The following is a 19,240-nucleotide window of genomic DNA, read 5'->3' as shown; positions in this document are numbered from 1 at the left end:
GGTGGGACCCTGGGGGCGGTCACAACATTCAGTTCACAAACATCCCCCTGGCGCTTTCTACTTGGCTGCCCGAGAGTGTAAGATGAGAGGCCTGGTCAGAAGCCACGTGAGGCCCCTGCCAGCAGAGGGATCTCAGCAGGTGTGCAGGATCAGGTGTCATCATCGCGGGTCACAAGTCTAGGACACGAAGGTCAGAGAAGTCCACTGTGCCGTCCAGGTCTGACTGTGAGGGGAGGCGCCCTGGCCTCTGGGACAGAGCCCTTACGCCAGGTGACTCTGCCTGGCTTTGAAAGCTTCCTGGTAGTGAGCCTCCCTCGCTGGCTGCTGTGGGCAGAACCTGCTTTTCAAAAGACTGCTCTGCACAAAGGAGCAAAGGCTGAGCTGCCGCTGATGAGGCTGAGCCCTCCCGTCCTGTCCCGCTGCTGGCAATTGTCTGGCCTCTCTCTCCCCACACCTCCCCGGTGCCTCTGGGAGGGCGTGTCTCTGGCCTTCCCTTCCCTTCCGGAGCCCCGCCCTGCTCTGCCCCCAGCAGGAAACCTGAGGCCCTGAGAACGGCTGGGGAGGACGGAACCGGGGCCTCCAGGGAAGCCCCAGGGAGTGTTTGGTTCCCATCCTACTCTCCCAGGGTCCCCTGTCCCTGGAGCGACATCTGGCCCTGGGCAGCTAGGGGCCCTGCAACAGAAGCCCTGGGCAGGCCTGTGCCTGAGGCGCCCGCTAGCAGGAGGCGATTGTCACTGCGGTGGCCCAGGGGCGGCAGGCCAGGCTGAAATGTCAGGTGGCTTATGGTGCCCTCCAGGCCGCCTGTTCTTCCCGTCCTTCAGCCCCCTCTTCCTCCAAGGGCTGGAAGACAGTGCCTCTCAGCCCCAGAGCCTTGAAGACAAAGGCCACTTTCCTCCCCAAATGAGTACGGGGCGCTGCACCCCAGGGAGCAGGCCTTCTCTGGGGAGGCCTCTGCTGCCTCCACTGCCTCTGACACCCGACTTCTTGGCCTGGCTCCTCCCCACTCTTGCCTGGGCCCAGCCCTGCCCCATGCCCCTCATCCACAGGCCAGAGACACCCAGCCTGTGCCCAGTGTGTCCACTTGGCGTCCTGGCCCATTCCTGCACCGCTCTCCTCCTTGGAGGCCCCCGTCTTAGCCCGCTGGGGCTGCTATAGCAGAATACCATAGACCAGGAGGCTTATAGACAACAGGAATTTGCTGCTCAGTTCTGGAGGCTGAGCAGTCCAAGATCAAGGTACTGGCAGACTCCGTCGCTGTTGCAAGCCCTCCTCCTCGTAGATGGTGCCTTCCCTCTGTCCTCACACAGTGGAGGGCCATGTGAGCTCTCTGAAGCATCTTTTATAAGGCCACCAATCCCATTCATGAGGGCTCCACCCCCATGACACAATCACCTCCCAAAGGCCCCACCTAACACCATCACCTTGGGGGTTAGGATTTCAACTTACAAGTGTGAGGGACACACCATTCAGACCACAGCACTCGCTCACTGCCACCTTATCAAGCTTCCTTGTTCCCTGTGCTCCTTCCGTTCATGTCTCCACTCTGTCACTCACCAGAGGAGTGTCCAGGGCAGACAATGAACCTTTCAGAGATGCGGGACCTCATCACCGTTCTCGCCGTGCTGCGCCCTGCCCTGCCCTCCTCCTTGCGCCTGTGTGGGTTCTTCTGTCCTCCCATCCACCCATTCTCCAGCTGCCAGCCTCTTCAGGCACCTTGCCCACGAGGCACGAAGCAGCCACCAGGCCCCAGACATTTGTGGGGCTCCTGTAGTGTGTCCTGTGTGTGCCAGGTGGGCATGAGGTGAGTCCCGCACCTGTGGGCCTCCCCTGTCTCAATGTGCAGGGCTAGACCTGGGCCTCCCACCCTCAGCCCTCTGCCCACCTCTCTCAGGCCCCGGTCCCTGCTTTAAGGGACCGCTCCCGGCCACCTCCCCGGAGGCAGGTGCTAATAATCATCAGCATCAACTTCCAGAATTCTAAGACACACAATTTTTTCTTCTGAAACTAAGTTATGTCTTACAATTGATGTGTTTATTTAATGTGGTGCTTTGTTTGTTTGTTTGTTTCTGGGAGACCCTTCTTTCTGCTCCCTGAAAATGTTACTTAGCTCATAACGACTCTTTCAATTGGTGGCATTTTAGCCCCGGGGAAATATGATAAATGTGTAGCGTAATCAGGGACATCTGGAGATTATTTTTTAAGCCGAAGGAGTAACTCTAATGGGAAAAATTGCAGGTTGTCTACTAATGTGGGGCATTTGGGGATGTCAGTACTGTTCAGACATCACTGATCATTGGCTTGTCATGGACCCAGATATTCTACCCTGAGAGCTTCGCTCCTATGGTCTTAGAGACACACAAAGCAGCTATTACCTGATACTTTCACAGACCTGGTCCAGGGGCCAGAGTGGGTGGCCTTCTGAGCAGGCTGTTGAGACCAAGAACCACTCTGGGGTTGAAGACGGCAGGGAGGAGGAACACAGAGTCCCAGAGGGAGGTCAAAGGACCTCTGTGGGTAGAAACTGCCTGAAATGTAATGGGACGGGACCTTCCTCTTGCTACCCATCCTGGACAGAGGGCATCTGCTCTCACCTCCCAGTGTACGCACTGGGGGGCACAGGTTACAGGAGGGTGGAAAGCAGTCCAGGCTGGGGTGGTCGGTCCTCCTCCTGGCGGCCTCCATAGAAGCCTGGAGGCTCCCTGCACAGAGTGGGTGCTCTCACGGCAGGGGGCACCCGTGGGAGGGAGGCCGTGCCACAGCATCAAAACCCAGGGCCCACGGGGCCCTACCTGCCACTCTTTCCCACTCAATTTCAAACCAGTCTGCCTTCAACCAGCTCAGTCCTCAGTCCCTCTGAGCCACTGTTTGTCCCTCACTTCCTCCAACAATCAGTCAACACCCAGGTATTTACTGAATGCCAGCTCCCGGGCGAGGTGCGTGGGGATCCAGAGACAGTAAAGACACGAAGCTCAGCCTGGTGGGGGCGGCCAGTGTGAAGAGACAGCTCAAGGTAGCCACCGCCAGGTGCCAAGTGAGTGGGAGAGACAGGGTGTTGTCAGCGCTCAGAGGAGGAAGGCGGCCCTGGGGGCTGGTGGGCAGGGGAGGCATTTTTGGAGGAGCCGAGAGGCGACGCAGACCTTTCAAGATGGGGAAGGTAGCTGGGGAGATGGGGTGCAGGCCCCCCAGTGGGAATGTGCCCGGGGAGTCTGGAATTTTGCATAGACCAATGTGGATGGCTGGGGGGAAGGCAGATCAATTGGGAAAAGTGGCTGAAAGGCTTGCTCGGTGTCTGGAGTCGGCATCTTTTCTTTAGCGTTGTGCTGTCCACAAGGAAGCCGCTCTCCTCCAGTGGCCGCTGGGCTCTTGGAACATGGCCAGGGCGAACTGAGATGTGTTGTGGGCACAAGATATCCACCAGGTTTTGAAGACTTAGTATGGAAAAAAAATGTAAAATATCTCAATAATTTTTTATATTGAGCATATGTTGAAATAACATTGTGGATATATTGAGCTATATAACATATATTATTAAAAGTAATTTCACCTGTTTCTTTTTACTGTTTTAAAGGTGACTCCTAGAAAATTTAAAAGTCCCTATGTGGCCCACATCATAATTCTACTGGACAGAGCTGGGTTAGAGTCTCAACAATATCTTTCTATTGACCATTCCCATTCCTTGCAGTCACTTTTCTCTTCTCTGTCATTCTATAGCTCGTCTTTCCTCTTCCTGCCCTCGTTCTGTCTGTCACATTGGACCCTCCTCCTCTTTCCACTGTCACGCATGATGACAGAGGGTGGGGCGAGGGGAGGGGTCTGGTGCCTGCCTGCTCCTGCCACAGCCCCTGGACTCATCAAAGCCAGAGTTCATAAGGCAGAGAGGCCCAACTTATCCAGAACGCTTGTGGGAACTGAGGTTCTAGATCATTCTTTTCTGGCTCACGTGGAGTCAGGCAGACATTCTTCGGATTTTCATTTTTTTTTTGCAAACATTTATTTTTAAAAGGTTTTTTAAAAGTCTACCAAGGACACACGCATCATTGACAAAGTTGAACAGACCACTATAAGACACAGCTAGCAAAGTAGCTTTTGTCTGTCCCTTGCCTCCCCGCCAGAGTCAAACTCCCTCGAGCACAAGGATTTCAACTCTTCTTCAGTCCTTTCCTTCCTGAAAGACATAAATTACTAAGCAAAGTTCTAAATAAACGATGAGACTGCCATTCATTGATATTTCACTTTCTGACATTGTCTATGTTCTCCATATTGAGAAAGAAATGTCCTTTTCTGTTCTAACATAGTTTATTAATTATTTGTTTTATTGTTAACACATTGTTCCTGCTGGGCAAAGTAGTGCATAATACAGATCATTACACTTTCTTGCACAACTTTTCCTTTTCCTAGTGGTAATAATTGCATTTTTTTGTTGTTGTTGCCTTGCTTTGTATGACATCTTTACAAATTCTTACCCAATTCTCTATCAAATTGTAAAATTCCTTCAAATACTATATTCATGTGGCCAAATTTATTGGTAAGCCTGTCGTTTCCAGCCACCACCCTCCCCCCACCCCGAGATCTCCTCTAAGCCCCCGCCACCTGTTCTCCTGCGGAATGGCTGCAGAAGCCTGCCCAGCGTGTGCTGGGAAACTTCCACCTCTTTGGGTGCAGCTCCTGTCTCGTGTTCCTCTTTCTTGGTTTGTGTCCTTCCTGACCTCCTTGAGAAGAAGTGTCGGGAAGGTTAATTTTTTTGTTTTGTTTTGAGATCCTGTATGTTTGAAAGTGGCTTTATTCTATTTTCATACTTGATTAATGCTTTGGCTGAGCAGAGAATTCCAGATTGAAAATCATTTCCCCTTTCAGTATCTTGAAGGCAGTTGCTCTACTGTGTTCGAGCGTCCAGTGTCATTCTTGAAAAATCTCAAGTGATTCTGATTTCTGACCCTTTGCAGGGGACTGGTTTGCTTTCTCTCTAGAAGGTCTTGGAACTATCTCTTTGCCCTGTCGTTTGGATGTTTCACAGGGAGATGCCTTGCTGGGGGGTTCTTTCCCCCATCTATTTTGCTGGGCACTCAGGAGGCCTTTTCTATCTAGAAATGCAGACCTTCTGTTCTGGGAAACAGGTTTTGTAATTTTTCCCCCTAATTTCCTCCCCACTGTTGCCTCCACTCTTTCTCTCTTACTAGTGAAATGTGGAATCTTCCGACCGGATCCTTCAATGTTTGCATCTTTTTTCTCCTATTTCCTGTTTCTTTGTCTTCTCCTTCTGCTTCCTGGGAAACATCCCCATCTTTATCTTCCAACCCCACTGTTGAATTTCAGATTTCACCTCGGACATTTTTAATTTCCAAGAGCTCTCTTTCTTGTTTCCACGTTGCTCCTTTTTTAAAGAGCTTCCTTTTGTTTCATGGAGCCAAAGTCTTATTTCACTGAGAATATTAATTATAGTGTTTTGAAGTTAATTTTTTTTCTGGTCCTTGCATTATCTGTGTTCCTCTGAGATTATTTTTAAATATTTGGTATGTTCTTGTCTCCTTTTGCTTTGTACTCAAGAACCTGGACACCCTTGGGCTGTCTGTTCATGTTGCAGTGCAGGTCACTAAAGCTGTCCAGAGGCTCTGTGTGCCCAGGTATAAAAATGGCCTTGTCAACTCATGGGCTTCATTACAGAGTGGCCAGTTGGTAACCCAACCATTTCATTGGGGTGCTCTCAACCAGAAGTATCTGTAGAACTCTTCCTGAGACCCATGACTTTCTTTAGAGAAGCATTCCCTAGTTTCAGCCTGGGGCTGTAGAGGGTGCAGGGAAGGGGCACACACCTGGGTGACAGTGTTTTTGGAACCAAGTGGCAGAAGGGGATGGAGGCTCCAAAGTTCCATATATAGATGTTCACGTGACTCCCTGTGTTACCATGGTGCTGCATCCCTGCCTTCCTCTGCCTGATGTCACCCTCCCACCATCGGAGCCTCTCTGGGAGGGGTGGTCCCTGCCCTGCTTGGGAAGGGGAGGAACCCTGGGTGTAACCACTTGTAAGACTTGTGAACAGTCTCCCTGTTCTCAGCTTTGCCCTTGCTTTCCGGAGTAGCCAATGCCTTCCAGCATCATGTGGCAAGATCTGTCCACTTCCTGTTGATGGCCCCTCTGGTCAGCTCTTGGTTTCTCATTTCTCGTCTCTGCTAATTCCTCCATCTGCTTACTGTCTTCCAAAAATCTGTTGACATCTGTTGCCTGCTGATGTCACCTCTCTTGTTCTCTCTGTCCTTGTCTGTTTATCTTCTCTTTATTCCTTCGCTTGCATTTCAGTGGGGCTTGAGAAGGAGCAGACATGTGGTGAGTCTGCCATGCTTAGTTGGAAATTCTCTGCAAATCTCTCTGAAACGCTGGATCTACTTACTCGCCTAATTAAAGGACTCCCTCCGGTGCTTAGAGCTGGACTTTTTGCTCTTGGAGAATTTGTAAGGCTTTTTTTTTTTTTTTTTTTTTTTTTGTCATCAGGCTCAATTTTATTTGAAAAGTAGTGGAGCCTAAATTAAATGTAGCTTGAGCCCAGCTTGTACCTGGACATGTTTGCTTTTAAATAGTTTATAATGTTATAATAAATTATTTAGTTACTGTTTAAGCAAAAAATTTTGTGTGATTTGGTTTTTTTGCTATTTTTTCTTTGGAAACTAGGGCTCCGTAAATATTGGGTCCTAGCTGGCCAAGGCTTCAGTGAAGTTTAGGGCATGGCTTAGGCTGAACTAAATTTTCTCTATGTAGTACCTATTTAAAAAGGTAGAATCACGGAGAGGGGGCGGTGGTGGTGGTGGTGGTGGTTGTTTACACCTGTAATCCCAGCATTTTGGAGGCCAAGGCAGGAGGATTTCCTGAAGCCAGGAGTTCAAGACCAGCCTGGGCAACCTAGCAAACCCCCAATTTCTTAAAAAAAAAAATTTGTTTTTAAAAATTAGCCAGATGTGGTGGTGCGTGTCTGTAGTCCCAGTTACTTGGGAGGCTGAGCCAAGAGCATGGCTGGAGCCCAGGAGTTCCAGGTAACAGTGAGCTATGATTGTGTCACTGGGCTGAAGCCTGTGGAATGCAGGGAGATACCCTCTCTTAAAAACAATGGTAGAGTCAATAAGATTGTTAAAGTGCCTTACTGCCTTTAGGGACCTTAAAACTTCTAAAGAAGTGTATTAATTATAAAAAGGATCTTATGTATTCATGAAAGAAAACACTCTTTCCCCCCTCCGACACGTACGCACACAGAGCCTTTACTTGGCGGCATGCAAGATGACCACATGTACATAAAAGCGATGAAACTGCTGTGTTCTAACGAAGGTCTTGAGTTTCACCAGCTCCAGGCTGCCGCGGTGGGGACGGGGTCAGCGTGGGAGCGGCCCCGTGCTGGTCCTCATGGAGATGTCTCTGTCCTTCATCCCCAGGTGCCCCCTTTCAAAGGTCTCAGCATCCTCACGCTACCTCCTGCCGCCACTTCCACCTGGGTCCCCCGCAGCCGCAGCAGCTCGCCCCCGACTTCCCGCTGGCCCACCCCGTGCAGTCGCAGCCGGGCCTCAGCGCCCACATGGCCCCGGCCCACCAGCACAGCGGCGCCCTGCACCAGTCGCTGACCCCGCTGCCCACCCTGCAGTTCCAGGACGTCACAGGTCCCTCCTTCCTACCTCAGGCCCTGCACCAGCAATACCTCCTGCAGCAGCAGCTCCTGGAAGCCCAGCACCGCCGGCTCGTCTCGCACCCCAGGTGGGTGCTGCCTGGGACGGGGGCGGGGAAGAGGGTGGGGCCATCTCAGGGGCGGGGCCGAGGCAGGGACGGGGCGGGGCTGCGGGCTGGGACACTTGGCTTCCATCCTGCCATGCCTGTCTGGCAGTCACCAAGTGGGTCCCTGCAGGAGGTGGCTCTTGCCTCAGTTAGAGGCATTCATTTCAGGCAGTGAGTGCTGCCCTGAACCGACTCAGACTCCCTCAGAAGCTAATGTGTGTCCCTGTCACTTCACCCAGGTGCAGGGTCAGAGGCTGAGCGATTCATGATACTCACAGTGGACTTCTGCTCGGTGTGGCAGGAAATTTGACTAAGGAATCCCTTATACCCCCTCTAGCTTTATGACTGCCTGTTTCTGACACCCAAGAACTCAAAGGAAATAGCTAGTTCCAGCCCTGCCCTCAAAGAGCCCATGCCTTCTGAGTACTTGAGTTGGAAAGTCCAGCTGTATACCCATGAAACAAATGGAGAGTAAAATTAGACAATACCAATCAAATGGGTCTGGAATAGCTGTGGGCCCCTGGGCCAGTCACTATGCCTCTCTGAGCCTCAACTGTCAAGAGAAAGAGTTGGACTAGATCAGTGGTTCTCAAACTTTTTGATCTAAGGACCCCTTTTGAACTCTTACAAATTAAAGAGGACTATAAAGAGCTTCTGTTTGTGTGGGTTGTGACCACTGATGGTTACCACATTGGAAATGAAAGCTGAAAAATTTTTTAAATATTAATTCATTTAGAAATAACAGTAACAAACTCATTCTGTTAATACCAATGATACATTTTTTTTATGAAAAATAACTACTACATACAAATTTAATGAGAAGAGTGATTTTTTTTTTACTTATTTGCAAATATCTTTAATGTATGGCTTAAGAGAAGACAGCTGTGTTCTTGTATCTGCTTCTGCATTCAATGTTGCAGAATTACATGTCACATGGTTTCTGCAAAACCCCACTGTTCACCTGTGACAGAATGAGCGTGAAAAGGCATATAACATCATAGTGTCATTAGGAAAATGGTTTTGTCCTCTCAAGCTACCTGAAAGGGTTTCAGAGACTCCCAAGGATGCTTGGAGCGCTCCTTGAGAACCACTGGGCTAGATGATTTCTAAGGCCCTGAGCATCAGTGATTGTAGAGTTGGGTTGCCTAAAGAGAGGTCACCACGATCTGGGGTATTCTGGGAGGCCTTCCTGGAAGAGGTGAGCTTTGACTTGGAACATGAAAGCTGGGAAGAGTGTGGCAAGGGTCAAATAGAGGAGAAGAGCATGGTTGGAGCAGAGGGGTGAACAGAGGTGGGAGAGCCTGCAGGAGGTGAGTCTGTGTGTCTTGAAGACGTCCCACCAAGGACAGAGAGGGAGCAGTAGGAGAGCAGAGGAGGCAGAGAGTTTGGGTGGGGCCTGGGAGCCTGCAGCAGACACGCCCAGGGAGAGACTTCACAAGAGTGGGCAGCCAGAAGACAGTTGGAATGTATGAGTTACTGACTCCTGCTCATCTGAGCAGCTTCCTTGGAGTTTGGGAAGATGGGCTCTGAGCGGGGTTGCAGGAGCGGGGCACCCTCAGGCTGGCCGGGGTTGCTCAGAGTCCCTGGGAGCTGGGTGGCCTGGGCAGCCCCTGACGCCATGGCCCTCCTTCCCCTCTGCTGCAGGCGGAGTCAGGAGCGTGTGTCTGTCCACCCCCACCGCCTCCACCCCAGCTTCGACTTCGGCCACCAACTGCAGACACCTCAGCCCAGGTATTTGGCTGAGGGCACTGACTGGTGAGTCTTTGGGGTCCCTGGGGGTAGTTGGGAGAGGGGGAGGTCCTGCCAGATCCGTGGAGCTCCCGTTTTCCTTCAATTTGATGGTGCGGGAGGCCTAGTTCTCAGGCCCAGCCTTTGCTTCTGCTCCCAGCAACCCTCAGGGCCAGATGGTCCCACTCGGGCCTGGTTCCAGCAATTAGCTCAGATGTAGCTGGGTGCTATTAGTGCCCAGCCTGGGGCTCAGGGTTCATGGTCCTGCAGGGGAGGAGGGAGACAGGGACACAAAACATTCCCTAAGCTCAATGAAGGCTATGAACCAGTGGTCCCCAGGGAGAGAGCAAAAAGGAGAACTGTGAGGAGCTGGGGTAGTCAGGGAAGCCTTCCTGGAGGGGGTGGGTCTCTAGGGATCCAGAGAGCAGTGCCAAGGCATGCCAGCAAGGCAGTGCAGGGCGGGGTGGTCAGTAAGCAAAGGCTCACATTATGCCTGAAAGATGGAGACAGAGCCAGCCAGGGTGGGGGTAAGGAATTGGGAGAGAAGCTGGGAGAGTGGTTAAGGATGTTGTTTTGTGTCTTTGTAGGAGGTGGGCCCCTGCGAGGTCTTCCCACAATCTCCTGCATTCGAGACAGAGGTCTTTGGTGTCCTGGGATGCAGGGTTGCTCAGTCTGGGATGCTAGGTCCCACCCAACTCCCTGGTTCTAGCTTGGGAGAGAGCTGATCTTAACCAGGGTTGGAACAGAACCCTCACATACTTTAAAAAGATGTGCAGCTCACTGAGGATTTTGAGAAAAAGGGTATCATGCCTACAACTTATTTTTAAATAGTTCAGGGAAAAAAACCCTACCTCGATAGAGGTGTGTGTGTCTATGAATATGTATGTATGTGTATATGTACGTATATATTAGGGGGAAGAGAGACAGAGAGAGAAGGAAATAGAAATGCAGTAAAATAGTAAAATGGGGACATTTGGGGAATCTGGGTGAAGGGTATCCAGGAATTCTTTATGCTGTTCTTGCAACTTTAGGTCAAAAATGTTTTTTAAAAGAATGTAAAAAAAAAAAAAGCCCTCAATGGAAAAGGATGGACTATTTAAAAAAAAAATTGATGTCATTTTTCAGCCATTTGGCCAGGCACTGGCTTAGTCAAGGGCTGCTTTGGGAACCCTATCCGTGGACGCCTAGGCATGATTCAAAAGGTAGTTCAGGTTGGCTGAATGCTAAGGGTGCTTCCAGGTGCAGGGAACAGTGGGTTTAACATGTTCCGTCGCCTCTGGCCCTCTGCTCCTTCTCAGCTACACTCTCTGTTAAATTGAACAATCCATTAAAAGACAGATTACACTACAGCCAACATCAGCCCAGCCTTTTTCTAATTAGCAGATTCAAATGAGGATGATTTAATTGCAGTTTGGATTAAATTCCATCCCTCAGCATCAAGTCAATTCAGTTTAATTTAATTCAGCTCATGGAGCACCCCCCAGGGCCCTTACACACGGCTCAGTGATTTGGACACACACTCAGGGACCCATGGGCAAGTGGGACTGGACAGGTGGTACAGGTGGGAGAGGTTCTGTGGACATATCATGGGGAGCAGTGCAGGTGTCGGCCCTGTCCTCAGCTTCCTTTACTCAGCCCGGCCTCCTCGCCTTTCTGCCTCATTGCAACCACTCCGCATTCCTGGGCGCTGCTCACCCCAGGAAACATAAAGCAGGAGACCCTGGGAGGCTGGTCCCTGCCCCAGCAGGAGGTGCTGGGAGGCCCCTGCCTAGAGTCCCCCCCCCCCCCCCCCCGCCTCCCCTCTCCCCAGTCTACCCCTGCGCTCTTTCTGCCTGTTCCATTCCCACTTCCCAAGCAGGAAGTCATTTCTCCTCCTTTGTAATTAGTTCTGTCCATCAGTGGCCAGCCAGTGGTGATGAGGGGTTTTTTGCAATTGTGATCATGCTAATTGCACCCCAGCCCTCGTTTCCAGAGAGGCTGCTTCTGCGAGGAGATGGGCAGCAGGTAATTGGATGACATCAGTGAACCCACATATACTCACTCACCATCCAGCTTCGACATCGACTCGTGGCCAGTTTTGCTTCATCTTTACCCCCACTCGCTCTTTCGTCCCTGCCGTCACAACAGTCCCCGATCATCCATGGCTTCGTTCTCCATGGTTTCAGTTACCTGTGGTCAACTGTGGTCCAAAAATATTACACTATTTTGAGGAAGGGAAGGTGGGAGGGGGAAGAGAGGGAGAGAGACCATATTCACATAACTTATAGTATATTGTTATAATTATTCTATTTTATTATTAATGTTGCTAATCTCTTACTGTGACTCATTTATAAATTAAACTTTATTATAGGTATGTGTGTACAGTATAGGAAAAAACATAGTATGTACAGGATTCAGTATTATCCACAAATTCAGGCACTCACTGGGGGTCTTGGAACATATCCTCCAGGGATAAGGGGGACTACTGTATTTGGAAACAAATCCAGACATCACATTGTTTCATCTGTAAATATTTCACTATATATCTCAAGAGATAATGACTCTTCTTTTTCAAATTCTTGCTACAATACCACTATTTTACCTAAAAATAGTAACAATAATTTTCAAATATAATCAAATATGCAGTCAGTATTCAAATTTCTGTGATTGTTATAGTTTGTACCGATCATGATTCAGATAAGGTTTACACATGTGATTGGTCAATATGTCACATAAATCTCATTTATTCCATCTATTGCTGGATTCAAAATGCTAAAATTTTGTTAAGGAACTTTTACATCTTTGGTCACAAGTAATACTGGTCTATAGATTTTTCTCCTTGAAATATCTTTGTCTGATTTTTTATTTTTATCAGTGCAACGCTTGCTTCATTAAATGGTTTGGGAAATGTTTCCTCATCTATTTTCTAAAAGAGGTTATGTGGGATTGGTATTATTATTATTTTTTAAGGTTTCATAGAATTTACTAGTAAAGCCATCTGGGCCTGAAGGTTTCTTGAAGAATAGACAGACCACTGTTGAGATTTTCTATATCCTGGTGAGTTAGTTTTGGTAATTTATTTTTAATTTTAATTTTTTTGAGATGAGGTCTCACTATGTTGCCCAGGCTGGTCTTGAACTCCTGGACCCAGTGATCCTCCCACTTCAGCCTCCCAGGTAGCTGGGATTATAGGCATGTGCTGCCAAGTCCAGCAGTCTTGGTAATTTATGTCTTTAAAGGAATTTTCCCATTTCATTGGATTTATCTGTGTAAGGATGTTGATAATACTTCCTTATTATCTTTTTAACATCCGTAGAATCCTAGTAATGTTTTCTTTTTCATTCCTGATATTAGTAATTTGTATTTTCTCTCTTTTGTTCCTGATCAATCTAGCTAGAGTTTTAACTAATTGTATTGTTCTTTAGGAAACAGCCTTTGATTCCATTGTTTGTTTTTAATTTTATTGATTTCTGATCTTGCTTTTATTATTTCCTCCCTTCTACCTGAGTTCTAGCCTTTTAAGGAGGAAATTTATATCATGACTTTGAGCCTTCTTTTCTAATATAAGCATATAAACTAATGGATTTTTCTTTAAGGACTGCAAATTTCTAATTTTCATTACGATTTCTTTTTGATCCTGGGTGATTTAGAAGTGCATTGTTTAATTTTTGAAAACTTGGGATTTTCCAGAATTTTTGTTATTGGTTTCTAATTTAATAGCAATGTGATCAGAACACATACTCTGTATAATTCTAATCCTTTTAGATTTATAAAGACTTATTTTATGGTCCAGCATATGTTCCACCTTAGTAAATATTCTGTATTTATTTTTAAAAATGTATATTCTGCTCTTGTTTAATGGAGTGTTCTATAAATATCAGTTAGATGAAGTTGGTTGATGACGTTCAGGTCTTCTATATTCTCACTAAATTTTTTGTTCACTTGTTCTATGAATTACAGGGAAGAGGGTTGAAGTCTACGACTATTATGTAATTGTGAATTTGTCTTTCTTCTTTCAGATTTGTCAGTTTTTGCTTCACTTATTTGACTTACGTATAATAAGATATTATAAGAATTGCCATTGCTTGATGAATTGACCCCTTTATCATCATGAAATTTCCCTCTTTGTCCTTGGTAATATCCCTTGGTTCAAAGTCTACTTGTCTGATATTAGCAGCCATTCTAGCTTTCTTCCTATTTAGTGCTTGCATGGTATATCTCTTTCCTTTTTTTACTTTTAACCTAGTATCTGTATCTTTATGTTTAAAATGTTTTTTTTTAACAGACAGCATATAGTTGGCTTTTGTTTTGCAATTGACAATCTCTGCCCGTTAATTAGAGTGTTAGACTATTTACATTTAATGTGATTATCTATATGGTTGGAATTAAATCTAGCATCTTTTTCTTTGCTTTTGATTTTTTTCACCTGTTTTATTGTTGTTTTGGTTCTTCTTTTAAAAACTTTTTGTCTGTTTAGTGCCTTCTTTTGGATCAGCTGAGTAATTTTTAGGATTAAATATGGACTTGTTATACTATTTTATTTTATTTTATCTTATTGTATTTTATTGTGGAATGCACTAGGTTTATAAGATGCCTATTTAGCTTATCACACTCTACCCTAAAATAGAATTACACCACTTTGCGTATAATGTAAAACTCTTACAACAGTATACTTCCATTATCCTTTCCCATCCTTTTCTATTTCTTTTGCAGTTTTTACCTCTACATATGTTATAATCATCACAATACATTGTTATCATTTTTGCTATCATAGGTTGGAAAATCATGGCCTTTGGATAAAATCTGACCTGCTTTCTGTTCTTGTAAATAAAATTTTATCGGAATGTAGCCACATTTATTTGTTCACCTATCTAGCATTCCATCTTAAACATACTTTCCAGATTCCCACCCTGAGTGGGCCTAACACCTAGTAGTGTTTTTTATTTGTTTGTTTGTAGAGATAGGGTCTTGCTATGTTGCCCAGGCTGGTCTCAAACTCCTGGCCTCAAGTGATCCTCCTGCTCAACCTCCCAAAGTGCTGGGATTACAGGCATGCGCCACCACGTCCAGCCCCTAGTAGATTTTTAATAGCTCTCTTTCTTGCAGAAATGACAAGATGTTTCAACCTCATCTTGCACATTTTCTTGCTAGACCTGAAATTAGCCATTTTCCAAATTAGCCATTGGTTCCTCTTCAGTGTACTTACTCCATGAATTAATTTTTAAGTGAAATCAGTTTCCCTATATTTTTAGGAGTGGGAGGAGTTGGACCAGGATAAGCTTTCTCACTCATAGATCTAGCTGTAGAGGGCCCTTTTTTTCTTGTTTTCTCAAAGTGGTAAAAATACGGCTTCTGCTCCCTCCTCCACTTTTATCTGGGCCCTGTCTTTCCCTTGCTCTGTGTTCCCAACCTGCTCTATTTAGATTTGTCTTTCAGCATTTTTCTTAGGGATGGACTTTGTCTTGGGAGGGAGCTTTGTTGCCCTAGTTTCAAGAAGTTTCACGGGGCCTGGACTGCTCTAGCTCCTTCAGACTTTGCAGAGCCCTTTCCTTCTCTGGATCTCAGCTCCCTTCCCTTTAAAGAGAGGGGCAAGGGCTAGGGGGTGTAAAGTCCCTCGCTGCTCTGGCAGTGTGTGGCTCTCATTCTCTGATATGGGCTTGATGTCTGAGGGCCCTTCTGCAACCTGATGGCTAAATCACACCACCCTGTGGTTCACTGAGCTTGTCTCCCTGCAGGGATCTCAGTGTGGATGCTGGCTTGAGTCCTGCTCAGTTCCAGGTGCGGCCCATCCCTCAGCACTATCAGCATTACCTAGCGACTCCTCGAATGCACCACTTTCCCAGAAACTCCTCCTCCACGCAGATGGTGAGTGAAGGGGCTCTGCCAGGAAGTTGACTCCCTTGCTGCCTATTGAATTCCAGTGATGAGCTGAGGCCTCTGGCTCCCTTGTGCCTCAGCTCCTTTGTGCCCCAGGTCCCCTGTGCCTTGGCTCCCCTGTGTCCCAACTTCCCTGTGCCCCAGCTCCCCTGTGCCCCGGCTCCCCTTGCTTGCCTCAGATCCTCTGTGTCCCGACTTCCCTGTGCCTGTTCTGGGTTCCAGGCAGATCAACTTCTCCCTTCCGCTCCTGTTCCCACTCTGGCTTGAGGGGGAATGAAAGGGAACCTGCTGGACTAGAAGCTAGTACTGCAGTGGGAGTGGACACTGGAGGAGTGGAGAGGGCTAGCATGGCAGGCTGTGGTCTGTGGGGGAAAAGGCTCAGGGTGAAAATCAGGCATGGTAGATCCTGTACCTCATATGACTTCATTTAGTTAATTGCTCATGGGCAGAACCTCGCTGGGCTTTGGTTTTACTTCTCTGTGAAATGGGAGTGAAGATGCCTACCTTGCCCATCTCACAGGGCTGGTGTGAGGGCCCAAACAGATTCCAGAGGGAGCCCTTGGGTCCGGCCTGCAGAACCAGTTCTGCCTTCTGCAGGGGGCAGGCCTTCTTGTGACTGTAGAATGCTGAACATTTGGGAGCTTTCAAGTTCCTGCCATTGCAAGCTACATGGAATTAAAATGAAAACATTCCATTAAAGCGGCAAATGACTGATGGAAAATCTTCTTATTTCCAGACAGCTTCATGTTGCTGCCCTAGAGCATAATCCCAGCCTTTCAACCCTTGTCTCTGTCATTTAATCACTTATCTCCTCAGCCTCCCTATTTGTATAACAAGGGGCTTGGATGAGTAATCTCTGGAGTGCTTGTCAGCTCTGAGAGTCATTGGTTTGTGTATAAAACGCCATCTCTTAAGAATAAAAGAAGCAAACGTTTATTGAGCACTTGCTACATACCAGTCACTGTTCTAAGTGCTTTACATAAATTATCCCACTTAATTATCTCAGTAACTCTCCACAAAAAGGTATTAAAGATTGGCAAATTGAGGCACAGAGAGGTTAGGTAAGTGGCCCTGGCACACACAGTAAGTGGAGGAGCTGTGATAGAAAACTGGCCAGTGTTAGAGAGGAGTGAGGCAGGGTACAGAATGAGGCAACTACAGGCTCAGTCTGTCTTTATTTAAAATACTGATATTTTTCTCAGCATGGACTTTTTTTATTCATTCATTTTGATTTTTAAAAATATTACATCAAAATATTATTTATCTTGATTACTAAGTCTCAAATTCTGTGTCCCAATCATGGTCCTGGCTCTGGCCCAATCCCTTAACTATCATGCTGTGCTCAAAGGCAGTGCAGGGCAGGGGTGAAAGGAATGAACTCGGGTTTGAAATCCTGGTTCTGCCACTTTGTTGCATAACTTGAGCCAATTACTGAATCTATTGTGCCTCACTTACCTAATCAGTAAGATGGGAACAGTAATAGTGCCTACATTTTAGATCACATGAGACAATTAATTTAGTCAATCATGTGAAGTCCTTAAAACAGTGCCTGCCATGAAGGTTAGTTGTCACTTTGTTGACTTTGTTATTTTTTCTGTGGCTGGTCCAGGCACAAGCTTGGTTCTTGATGAGGAGAGAGAGACATAAGAGCAGGAAAGGTAGCACTTTGCCCATAGCATCTCAAGGGTGTGCTGCCTGGTGGTTGTGGGAGGAGGAGTTGCACACTGGGCTCATAGAGAAGCCGTGAGTCCTTGCTCTATCCAAAGCATTTTTTCCCCAACAGGTCGTCCATGAAATCCGAAACTACCCTTATCCTCAGCTTCACTTCCTTGCTCTCCAGGGACTAAATCCCAGCAGACACACCTCCGCTGTGCGGGAGAGCTACGAGGTATGATGCTCTATCTGGCACCAACTGGGTTGGTGGAGACACTATTATTGTTGGTGACATCCCTTTTCCTTCCCCTTGCTGGTGGGTGGGGCATGGGTGGCGGGAAGCCTCAGGGTTGAGAGTAAGAGAGAGCAAAAGGGAGAACAAGTAGAGATATTATAGTCTTTAAGCATCAGACAAACTCTTCCTGACAGGTACGTGTGCCCTTCATCCTTATCATGTGTGTATGTGTGTGTTTGCACATGCTGAGTACACATGTCCACATTTTTCTCTTTGCAGGAGCTTCTGCAGCTGGAGGACAGGTTGGGAAACGTGACTAGAGGAGCTGTACAGAACACCATTGAGAGGTTCACCTTCCCCCACAAGTACAAGAAGGTGGGTCTGCCAGCAGGCCAGCCTGCAAAGTCAGGGAATGGGGGAGAGGTTGTCTAATTGACCCTGGCCTGGTTGTCCACCCAGGGGCACAGTCCAAAATCCAGAAGTCTTTGCTCTGGTTAGATGCTCTGGAGCTATGATACCTTCCCAGGGTCTTCTCACTTGGCTGTGCCAGGTGTGGCCAGAGGGGGAGATGGGGGCCTCTCATCAGTAAAGGAGGAGGACTGGGAATGTATGTGTGCATGTGAACTTATCAATGGGAATATTACGTATGTATACACATGTAGATGTCAGGCATATAAATGTTTGTATCCAGTTGAGATAGGAAAAAGGGGCACCTGCACAGAAGGCTAACAGTTGCTTTAGAAAATAATTCTCTGTCCAATCCACATGTGGACAAATGGGCAACTAAGGCTTCTGAGCAGAGGTTTTCAAATCTGACTGAGCAGCAAGGTCACCTGGGGAGCTTTTAAAGCCACAGAGTCATAGGCTCTACCCTAAGCCTGTAGAGGTATAATGTCCAGGGTTAGGGTTCAGGAACCTGGGGTAAGATTAGAGCCCAGGAGCCTGAGTTTTAAACGCATTTTTAAATTAAAATAAATAAAAAAGTTTGGAAGCAACCAAGATGTGCTTCAATAGGTGAGTGGATAAACAAACTGTGGTACATCTATATAATGGAATATTATTCTGTGATAAAAAGAAATAAGCTATTAAGCCATGAAAAGATTCAGAGGAACTTTAATTGCACATTACTAAGTGAAAGATGTCAGCCCCCAAAAGCTGAATACTGTATGCTTCCAACTAGATGACATTCTGGAAAAGACAAAACTATAGAGACAGTAAAAAGGTCAGTGATTGTCAGCAGGGAGGGAGGGAGGAATGAATAGGTGGAGCATAGGGCATTTTTAGGGCAGTGAAAGTATTTAGTATGATACTGCTATGGTGGACACATGACATTATGCATTTGTCAAAACTGATAAAATGGTACAACACAAAGAGTGAACCTTTAATGTAAACTAATGGACCTCAATCAATAATAGTCTGTCAATATTTACTTACTGATTGTAACAAGTGTACCACACTAATGCAAAATGTTAATAATAAGGGAGACTGTGTGTGTTGGGGGAAATAGGATATATGGGAACACATTGGACTTTTTGATTAATTTTTATGTAAACTAGAACTGCTCTACAAAATAAAGTCTATTATAAAAACAAATAAAAAATTAATTTTGAAAAGATGCCACCTCCTTCCAGGAGAAATTAAAAGCTTGACAAATGTTAAGAAGTTTAGAGCAAGACCCTGCTCACTATGGTCAAGCCAGGCTTCAACTGAGGGTGCATGGTTGAAAGCACGTGTGTTGGAGTTAGAGCCACTTCTGAATTTCAGTTGCACCCCTTATAGCTGTGTGACTTTGAACGGTTTGCTTGGCTTTTCTTGGCTTTCCCCTCCCTGGATGTTTTTAATGTGAAATGAGAATGATCATATTAGTAGCTACCATATGGGGTGCTATGGAGATTAAAGGGGGTGATGCATTTGAACAGTTTAGTGCGGTGCCTGGTACTTACTGAGTGCTCAGGCGTGGTGAGCTGCTGTTCCCTTGATATCAGGTACACTCTTCCCTAGGCTTGCCCATGTGCTGGT

General features: G+C 46.8%; 1 protein-coding gene across 2 annotated transcripts in view; it reads left to right on the top strand.

Annotated features, from left to right (window-relative positions):
* ARK2C (arkadia (RNF111) C-terminal like ring finger ubiquitin ligase 2C) overlaps positions 1 to 19,240 on the top strand; it is a 100,645-nt gene that overhangs the window by 74,102 nt on the left and 7,303 nt on the right. Inside the window, exons 2-6 of one of the 2 annotated variants that reach the window (XM_069468025.1) lie at positions 7,416 to 7,731; positions 9,394 to 9,504; positions 15,192 to 15,321; positions 17,117 to 17,221; positions 17,501 to 17,596. In XM_069468025.1, coding sequence (XP_069324126.1) covers positions 7,416 to 7,731; positions 9,394 to 9,504; positions 15,192 to 15,321; positions 17,117 to 17,221; positions 17,501 to 17,596 — 758 coding nt within the window. The remainder of the gene's footprint in view (positions 1 to 7,415; positions 7,732 to 9,393; positions 9,505 to 15,191; positions 15,322 to 17,116; positions 17,222 to 17,500; positions 17,597 to 19,240) is intronic. The other variant, XM_069468026.1, reaches the window with a different exon arrangement.

The sequence above is a fragment of the Eulemur rufifrons genome, chromosome 5, assembly GCF_041146395.1.
Source record: "Eulemur rufifrons isolate Redbay chromosome 5, OSU_ERuf_1, whole genome shotgun sequence".
In the NCBI taxonomy this organism is placed as follows: Eukaryota; Metazoa; Chordata; class Mammalia; order Primates; family Lemuridae; genus Eulemur; species Eulemur rufifrons.
This window is presented reverse-complemented; position numbering and strand designations above follow the sequence as displayed.